Source organism: Notolepis coatsorum, assembly GCF_963971535.1.
Source record: "Notolepis coatsorum genome assembly, chromosome: 7".
NCBI classification, from domain to species: domain Eukaryota; kingdom Metazoa; phylum Chordata; class Actinopteri; order Aulopiformes; family Paralepididae; genus Notolepis; species Notolepis coatsorum.
In genome coordinates this window covers 117,202,442-117,212,443 of record NC_140171.1, presented here as the reverse complement: position 1 = coordinate 117,212,443, position 10,002 = coordinate 117,202,442, and the positions used below count along the sequence as shown (strand labels likewise).

Below are 10,002 nucleotides of genomic sequence, written 5' to 3'. Positions count from 1 at the left end.
GGATGGAGAGATGATAACACAAGAAGACGTGATACTGGCCGATCGATCAGAATCTAACACCGGTCCACTTCTAACCAACTCATCACCTTTGTGAAACCCTATGTGAGATAACTTTAGTATGATTTACGACACCATCGATGAGCAAACTTCGGTCCCCACAGTAGTGTGTTCACGCCAGCTTTAACAGGATTCACAAATGTTAGCTAGCGGTAGGGAACAATTATCCAGTTGAGATGCGATCCAAGGGCATAGCGGTCTAAGACATATCAATGAATAATCAATTAATTCAAGATTACCGACGTTATATTCCAAACAAACTAACGTTAATCTTAGGTTTACGAAACTTGCACCGTCAGATCACCACCATGAACAACATTGTAAATCAAGTTATCCTTTTATTGAATGCTTGCGTATAACAAAGATACATGAAATGACACCATTTGATTAGTTGTAGATTAGAGTTGTTGACGTGATATTGAATCTTATCTTTCACGTCCATGGACTCCACACAGACATAATGATACCTAGGAGGAAACCTTCCTTCCTGGCTCGTCTTGTCTGCCGGAGGCCCAGACGATGTTGCCAGCCTTGGAGTAGAGACGACCAAACGTATCAAAGACCTGACAGCAGGTTAAGTAAGTCTTGAATGGCTACTTCTCTCTGAGTGTGGGCGTGTCCTCCTCCCTGAAGTGCTTGGTGCCATAGGCCAGCGGCGAGAAGGAAGTCTCTCCGTGGATAAGATGCTCATACTTCCTGTGACTCTGATGGGCCCTGGAGAACAGCAGGAACAGTGTCTCGTGGGATGTCCGGTGACCTCCTGCCGGCTTAGCTCTTCATGCGCCTCCTTTCGGTGTGCGTAGGGGGTCTGGAGGCGCAGTCAGTTCGAGGGAGCGGCATCGTTGCTCCCGGACATCCTCCAGTTCCCTGAATGGACCCTGGGGTTTCTTGCCGTGTATGGGAGGCAGGGGTCTGGACAAGCAACAGACTCCAGTGCTGATCTGGGTGGGTCCGGAAGCTCCAGGGACAGGAGGGGCGAGGCTGGGCCTACCCAGGAGACGATCACCATCCCTGGGGAGAGGCTTGGCACAGAGCTGGGGCTTAGTCCGTTTCATTAGCAGCTCCATTTCATGAGGGCCAGACCTGAAGGCAGAGTTGAAGACCCCAGGACACTGATGTGTACTCAGGAGGTAGTGTAGTCTGTGGGCCTGGGAGATCTTGTCCATCTCTCGCCTCTCCTGCTCTGCGCGTTCCCTCTCTTTGCTCTGTTGCTCCTCTGCTTCATCCAGCTGCATCCTGACTATTTCATTGTTGACAGCCAGTCCTTCCAGATATCTCTTGCATGCGTAGTAGTTATGGACGTACCTCCTGACATAGAAACCTTTCAACCTCCTCTGGATCCTGAGCACCATCGCCTCGTAGAAATTCATCTTCGTGATAAAATATGCCGCCTCCAGCATTCGTCCGTGGCGTGCCCTTGCCACGCCATATCTTCTGGATAATGATTGCCTTCTTGTGCAGATGGCTGAGGTAGGCTCGCACCTTGCAGCTCCTGAACTAACTCTGAATGTAGGTTGCCGCGTGGTTCTCTCTCTGTCTGCTCTCATCAGCTAGCCTGTTTAGGTGGAAATATTGTTCTTTAACCAGTTCAATGTCGCTCCTTAATTTCACAAATTTAAAATAAATGCAAATAAATGAATGAATGCAAACACTCCCAGACATACCCCACGCGAAGGTAAGGAAAAACTCACTAAAACCTAACAATAGGGAAAAATGCACCACAGGCAGTGTGGAGGAGAGAAACCTTAGAAGGGCCATTCAAGGGGGGATCTCCCTTCTTAGATGTCGGTGATAGTAGTGTTGCAGACTGACAGTTGGTAAGCATGCACTCATGTGTGTAGTGAAACACAGATGAGTGCATGCAATAGCAACTGAACATTTTGAAAAATGTAAGATAGAGCTGATAGCGATAGCAACTGAATATTTTGAAAGATTAAAGATAGAGCTGATAGTGAATCTATTTGAGGCACAGGGGCAGCACAAAGAGGGTCGCATCCTCCCCGTCTTAATCACGGGACGTTCAACACTCCGGTCATCGCTCCGAGACAGCCGGAGACAGGGAGATAGGGGGCGGCGCAGAGAGGGTCGCAACCTCCCCGAAATCATCGCGGGACGTCCAGCACTCCGGTCACCACTACGAGACCGCCGGAGACAGGGAGACAGGAGGGCACGCAGAGAGGGTCGCATCATCCCGGTTTTTGATGTCTGTGGGCCATGTGTGGGGACACAACAGCCTCCTCCGAAACGTCTTGCCTCTGTTCCACTCTGGCTCAACCTGATTGATTGAAATTGATTGAAAATTTTATTAACAGATTGCAGAATGGGTACAATACAGTACGGCTCAATACACACAATTGTTAAGGGGATGCAGACCAGAGAAAGACTTTCGTCTTGTTTACATCAGGGTCGCCCATTTTCAATGCATCATGGCATTTATGACATACAGATAAACAGTACTGTACCTTCAACCAGAGGACCAGGGCATTGTAGGCAGAGACGTCTATTATATTGGCGAATAAGGCCATCGGCCAGCGCCTTCGTCCCCCTCCGGCAGCTGTATGTGTCTACCAACTGAAACAAAAGAAAAGAAAAGAGAGAAACCAAATAAAATGATTAATTTCATTTTGTAGACCAATACAAAAAAAATCACATCATATGGAAGTGCAGTGAACATTTCGTCAGCGACTCACTGCGTGTGTGTGTTCCTGTGGGTCGCCCATCGCATAAATGCACAGAATAAATAAATAAAGCACAACAACCAGGCATGCACTATAAAATAATAAAGAAAGAAATAATAAATACCTTGTCCAGAGTGTCCACTGTCCCCTTGCAGCGGTTGTAGTCCAGGATCACCTCTGGCTTGAGGTGACCCTGGTTGGAGACCGCTGCCTCCCTGTGCTAGTAGACAAGACGAGGACATTCTTCCTTGCCTTGGGGACATACGAGATGAATGAATGAAAACGTTTATTTTTTAACATGTATTCTCCATATTCCGCCAAACAAATCACGGTATCTAGCTCAGTCAAACAGAACAATCATAACAAAAAAACATTTGCAAGTGGGAACACTTTCATGTGATGGAGCCCAGGAGTGATTATGACCACCATGATAGTCACCATTTCTCTCTTCCGCCTGGCAGATAGTGTGACCTGGGGGCTTCTATACTTTAAGCAAGTGGCTTGTCCTTCCGCGTTCCCATTTTGCGTTCTGATTGGCCACGCACGTTTCTGGTCATGTGACATGTGCGCCAATCGTGGGACGGCAAGTTTTTGGACGGTTAAGCTTAGGCGCTCTTTCGAAGTTGGTTAAGGTTAGAGTTTGTCTTAGAGCATGGTGATAGAATGCCTGGCCTGATTCCAAACTCTAACCTTAACCAACTTCGAAAGAGTCGCCTAAGCTTAAACAGTGATAAACTAGGCGTTAGGTAGTTTGCAGGCTGTTAGACCCGGAAATAGGCGCAGAACTTGCCGTCCCACGATTGGCGCACATGTCACATGACCAGAAACGTGCGTGGCCAATCAGAGCGCAAAACGGGAACGCGGAAGGACAAGCCACTTGCTTAAAGCATAGACGCGTCCTGGGGACCACTTAGTGTATTCTGGTCATCCACAAGAGTTGCATTCAGTGTATGGTTTATCCCATGCAGGAGGTTTACAGAGATCATTGGGTTGGAGGAGCCCAGGATTATGTCTAGGGTGAAGGCCCGGTCGAGGGCGGCGGCTTTGGCCTCGGCTGGTTCGGGGGTCCTTGGTCAGGAGGGGGGGGTCTCCTGGCCCGTTGGGTTGGGGGGTGGGGATTTTGGTGCGGTGGTTGGCGGGCGACGGGTGGGAGTTGTCCGTTGTTTCCTTGTGGCCTCCGCCTGTTTCGGGGAGGCTGGCCTCTCTCGTGCTGCGCGTGATCTGCATTGCTCTGATATCCCGATGGGTACTAAGTTGTTGGCATCGGCAAGATGTCTGATGACTTCGAGCTTGGCGATGGTAAGGCCCTCGACATTGAGTTGGAGCACCGACAGGCCTTGGTTTTTGACGGTGGGGGTGTCTGCCCATCTGAAAGAGGATGTTCTCTGCCTTGGTCTTGGCCTTAGCTTGTACCTTGGTCTGTCAGCTCGATGATTCTTTGGTGACATTAGTTTCACAAGCAGGTCTTACACCCTGACCTTGCTACTCACAGAGGAGACCGCGTGAAGGTTGTCGTCCATCTCCTCCACTCTCGCCATCCCTACAACAAGGCAGCACAAGAAATGCTACAGTCTATATCTGTTCACCTCATTCCTATCATTTTATTGCAGTAATAAAGAAAATGTTTTATAATATATGTTGAAAGCCTACGGGTGTCTCTTATCTATCTCAATCACCTACTCGAGATAGAACCCTGTGGCCGCCCGATATCCCCCAGCGAGGTGCTAAACTTGCCAAGTTCTTGGGTCAATTACTATTCCTAATCGCGCATACTTCATAGTCACTAGTTAGTTATATCCAGTTGATATGAAATATAAGCGTAGAAGAGTTGTTAACCTCTTCTTTGTTTGTAATAAACCGAATGTATCTCTGGGAGAACTCCTTGCCTATAATAATAATAATTATATTATCATTATCATTATCATCACCATTATCATCATTTTAGGAAAAGCCTGTAATGCTAATCATTTGTAAGCCTGATGATATTACTACTCTTTTAATAAGTATTACTACTGCTAATAGTGTAATATTAGCGTAATAACATTAATAATCATTTGCAAGCCCCATAACCTCCTATCAGTTCGACAGGTCCATCAATCTGTGGCCTGATCGTCAGGCCCTGCAGTGGCCCGACTCTCAGTTTCCCACAAATCCAATGGAGCCCGTCGAACACAGAGATACCGGCACTTGCAAACAACAAATAGTGATATATATATATATATATATATATATATATATATATATATATATATATATTATATCCTTTATATAACTTTAGCTAAAAGCAGTAACCAGCAATTGATTTAATCTGCATGGCTTTCAGAATATAGCTATACCGTGTTACCTCAGATGAGAGCAGGGCACGGCCAGCGTCGTGACACATTGTGATAAAGCAGCTCAATGAAAGCAGTCCACAAATTGGTAATAGTATTTTAACAAAGTTGGTTTAATTAGAAAAAGTATGTTACAAAGATTCTGTCTTGGAAATGTCCAATCCAGTAAAAATAAGTATAAAACAAAACATCTCTCTCAAGCATACAAAGAAAAAACTCTCTTGGTCGCTATCATTTAAAAGAGTTAGCTTAGAGCTTAGCATAGCTCTTCAAAATCTAAAGAGTATTCTTCCTAGGGAGGTTTACTCAAAAATGCCCAGGCTATGTTCCATACACCGCTCAACATTGCCTGGGGCTAAAACAAGATCTCAAAAAATCAAAAATCAAAAATCTGACCCGGAGCGAGCGAGCCGGGCCTTATATATCCAGGTTCTGCATCATATCAAGACATCTTATTATTGGTCTAAAAATACAGTCACGTCATTCCACCAGCCAATCAACACACAATTCAGCAAGGATGAACTCTCCTCCCCTTCTAGTCATTATAGTAACTGGAGAAGTAACAGATTACTCTGTGTTGGGAAAAACCCTATGTCTTCATCTGTATCTAGCAGGGGCCCAAACAGATAGAATACATAGAGAGAATGGCTGAGGGCTTCCCCCAGGTGATCAGCTGAAATCACCCAGGTAAAAGACCCTGATTGTGGTCGGGAGGAGCCCTATATAGTTCAACAAGGGGGGGTGTGTGGTCCCATTTGATAGGTCAAATGGGGGGGGGGGGTACAGGTTTGGGGAGAAAGGGGAGGGGAATGTATTCCACAGAGAGGGGGGGGGGCACAGGTAAGGGGGACACAGGGGAGGGGAGTATATTTACATGAGGACATTATATTATACCACAGCGTCATTGGCAGAATGAGCATGGCGAGCAATGACGAGTTTAAGGGGTCCTTGGCGGAGAAAGTGTTAACAATTGTGTGTATTGAGCCGTACTGTATTGTACCCATTCTGCAATCTGTTAATAAAGTTTTCAATCTATTTCAATCAATCAGGTTCAGCCAGAGTGGAACAGAGGAGGAGGCTGTTGTGTCCCCACACATGGCCCACAGACCACAAATGTTCTAGAATGTTCTATTATGACATCATACTGTAACATCACACATGTTCTAGAGTGTTCTATTATGACATCACAAACGTCCTGATGTCCTAGAATGTTGTATGATGTCATGGTGGAACATTCTAGAACATTTGTGATATATATACGCAGGAAAGAGGCGCCACGATACGTCTACACTGCCGGAAATTCTAAAGAAGAAGAAGAACTATGACAAGAGGAGCAGAGAAGAAAGAGACAGACAAGAGGAGCAGTGAAGAAGGAGACAGAGACGATAGTAATGTAGTTTGAAGATGAGAAGAAGAAGAGTGTAAACTAGATTGTAGTTAGGCAGCAATACGCCGAAAGGTGTCTAGACTGCCGGAAATTCACAAGAAGAAGAAGAAGACAATCTCATTAAGGCAGCAATATGCCGAAGGGCGTCTAGACTGCCGGAAATTCACAAGAAGAAGAAGAACTTGATGTTTGTATCAGATGTGGGCCAGTGATGATATGGACACTGCGCTGGTATTTAAATGATCTTGATCAGATAAAACCAGCCATCAAAGCTCTTAACACTTTCGTTACTGTGACACACATACCGTAGACATCCTCCTGCCATTTTAAGATGCCGAGTAATAAGCTTGATAAACCGGAGAAGCCCGAGGTCATGGACAATGTCAAAGTGGTGGTGAGATGCCGGCCCCTCAACCAGAAAGAGAAAATGATGGGCCACAAACTGGCCGTCAGTGTTGACGAGATCCGAGGGACCATAACTGTCAACAAACTAGAGACCCTCCACGAGCCGCCCAAGACCTTCACTTTTGACACCGTCTTTGGACCAGAGAGTAAACAGCTGGATGTCTACAACCTGACAGCCCGCCCCATCATTAACTCGGTATTACAGGGTTACAATGGCACGATCTTTGCGTACGGGCAGACTGGCACCGGGAAGACCTTCACCATGGAGGGTGTCAGGGCCGTGCCAGAACTCAGAGGGATAATCCCCAACTCCTTTGCTCACGTCTTCGGTCACATTGCCAAGGCGGAGGGTGACACCAGGTTTTTAGTGCGTGTGTCATACCTGGAGATCTACAATGAGGAAGTGCGTGATTTGCTGGGCAAGGACCAAATGCAGAGGCTAGAGGTGAAAGAAAGACCAGACGTGGGCATATACATCAAGGATCTTTCTGATTATGTGGTGAACAACGCTGATGACATGGACAGGAGGATGATGCTGGGGCACAAGAACCGCTCGGTGGGCGCCACCAACATGAACGAGCACAGCTCTCGCTCCCACGCCATCTTCACCATCACCATCGAGTGCAGTGGGAAAGGTGTGGACGGAAACCAGCATGTGCGGATGGGTAAACTGCATCTGGTCGATCTCGCAGGCTCTGAGAGACAGGGGAAGACCGGAGCCACGGGGCAGCGTTTGAAGGAAGCCACGAAGATCAACCTGTCTCTCTCCACCCTGGGAAATGTCATCTCCGCCCTGGTGGACGGAAAGAGCACGCACGTGCCCTACCGCAACTCCAAGCTGACCCGCCTACTGCAGGACTCACTAGGAGGCAACTCCAAGACTATGATGTGTGCTAACATAGGGCCTGCAGACTACAACTATGATGAGACCATCAGCACCCTGCGCTACGCAAACCGGGCCAAGAACATCAAGAACAAGGCCAGGATCAACGAGGACCCCAAGGACGCCCTGCTGCGCCAGTTCCAAAAAGAGATTGAGGAGCTCAAGAAGAAGCTGGAGGAAGGAGAGGAGATCTCCAGCTCGGAGGGCAGTGGCTCGGAGGAGATGGATGAAGGAGGTGACGATGATGGAGGAGAGGCAGACGAGGGACGTAAGAAGAGAAGAGGGAAGAAGAAGGTTTCCCCCGACAAGATGATGGAGATGCAGGCGAAGATCGAGGAGGAGAGGAAGGAGCTGGAGGCCAAGCTGGACATGGAGGAGGAGGAGAGGAACAAGGCCAGGGCCGAGCTGGAGAAGAGGGAGAAGGACCTGCTCAAGGCCCAGCAGGAGCATCACCTGCTGTTGGAGAAGTTGTCAGCCCTGGAGAAGAAAGTGATTGTGGGAGGTGTGAACCTGCTGGCCAAGGCGGAGGAGCAGGAGAAGCTCCTGCAGGAGTCCAACAGCGAGCTGGAGGAGCGGTGCAGGAGGGCGGAGCAGCTGCGCAGAGAACTAGAGGAAAAAGAGCAAGAGCGTCTGGACATCGAGGAGAAATACACCAGTCTTCAGGAAGAGGCTCAGGGAAAGACCAAGAAACTGAAGAAAGTATGGACCATGCTGATGGCTGCCAAATCAGAAATGGCCGACCTGCAGCAGGAGCACCATCGGGAAATCGAGAGCCTCCTGGACAACATATTCCAGCTGAGCCGAGAGCTCCGGCTCCAGATGCTCATCATAGACAACTTCATCCCGCAGGAGTATCAGGAGATGATAGAGAATTACGTGCACTGGAATGAAGACATTGGAGACTGGCAACTGAAATGTGTAGCATACACTGGCAACAATATGAGAAAACAGACCCCTGTACCAGACAAGAAAGAGAAAGATCCGTTCGAGGTGGACTTGTCCCATGTGTACTTGGCCTACACTGAGGAGAGCATGAGGCAGCATGCATTCTCATGAAATCAATGATTTACCATGGCCGTGATCTTTTCTAAATAAAGGTTAGCATTTATTCAAGTAAACAAAACATAATATTAAAGATAAAAATGTGCTCTTTCTTGTACAATGAGTTGTTTACTCATAACAATTAATTATTTTAATATTTTAGTACATTTTGTGCTTAAATTCTCATTACCGCAATGCGTCCACATTGATTTATATGGACCATTGACTTAATTTTATATTTAATAAACTCAAAATGTTTCTCTAAAACTTTATTAATATTGTTTATTTATTTGTGTCATCAAGGAAATTATGATTAATGATTTTTTTGTGGAAAACATAATGTCCATGAGAGAGAGAGAAGTCAAATCCCTCTTCTGTCATGACCATATATGGAAAGTTTGATTGATTTAAGACCCATAAGCCCCGCCCTTTCCTTCATGTCTGCTAAATAAGCCACACCCTGTTCAACTTCAATAAATAAGCCACGCCCCCATTTCCAGGCTGTCTGAAGCCCAGATGTTTCTTTGAAGTAGGGCGCCCCCTGGTGTTCACAGTAATAAAAACATAAAATAAAAAGAATGGTTCGTGCCTGTTATGGGTGTGTGTGTGTGTGTGTGGAGGGGGAGCGTCTGGGACCCCCCTACAGGCGTGTCGTGTCTATCATCCCAGTGTGTAGGTATGAGTGTGAAGATAAGGATGTGGGGGGGTGCCTAATACGTGTGTGTGTGTGTGTGTGTGTGTGTGTGTGTGTGTGTGTGTGTGTGTGTGTGTGTGTGTGTTTGTTGTGTGTGTGTGTGTGTGTGTGTGTGTGTGTGTGTGTGTGTGTGTGTGTGTGTGTGTGTGTGTGTGTGTGTGTGTGTGTGTGTGTGTGTGTGTGTGTGTGTGTGTGTGTGTGTGTGTGTGTGTGTGTGTGTGTGTGTGTGTGTGTGTTAAAAGGTTAGACGTGTAAGTTGTATGAGTAGACATGACGAGATCACCAAATCGGAAGGAGGCCCCCCTATCGTTCTCCGGTAAGGAGGGTGTGTATAGAACTCACAGAGCCTGACCGGGGTAGTATTATGTCGCAAATTAGTGATAAAGTGATAGAGAGGGTGGGGGTTGTGGGGGTATGCGTGTGTGTGTGTGTGTGTGTGTGTGTGTGTGTGTGTGTGTGTGTGTGTGTGTGTGTGTGTGTGTGTGTGTGTGTGTGTGTGTGTGTGTGTGTGTGTGTGTGTGTGT

The 10,002-nt window shown here is 47.1% G+C and overlaps 1 protein-coding gene and 1 pseudogene across 2 annotated transcripts; one reads left to right on the top strand and one right to left on the bottom strand.

The window, feature by feature from the left end:
- Nucleotides 1-833: 833 nt before the first annotated feature.
- Nucleotides 834-4,273, bottom strand: LOC311231733 (spermatogenesis-associated protein 17-like; annotated as a pseudogene). The gene is made up of 4 exons: nt 4,214-4,273; nt 2,860-2,955; nt 2,520-2,628; nt 834-1,634 (listed from the first exon to the last, which is right to left on the bottom strand). The product of its transcript is annotated as a spermatogenesis-associated protein 17-like (transcript).
- Nucleotides 4,274-6,786: 2,513 nt separating this feature from the next.
- Nucleotides 6,787-8,799, top strand: LOC311231732 (kinesin-like protein KIF3A; the record flags this gene model as incomplete). Its single annotated transcript, XM_084318356.1, has 1 exon — nt 6,787-8,799. One exon carries the CDS (start codon nt 6,787-6,789, stop codon nt 8,797-8,799), a length of 2,013 nt encoding a protein of 670 aa, XP_084174482.1.
- Between the last annotated feature and the right edge of the window lie 1,203 nt (nt 8,800-10,002).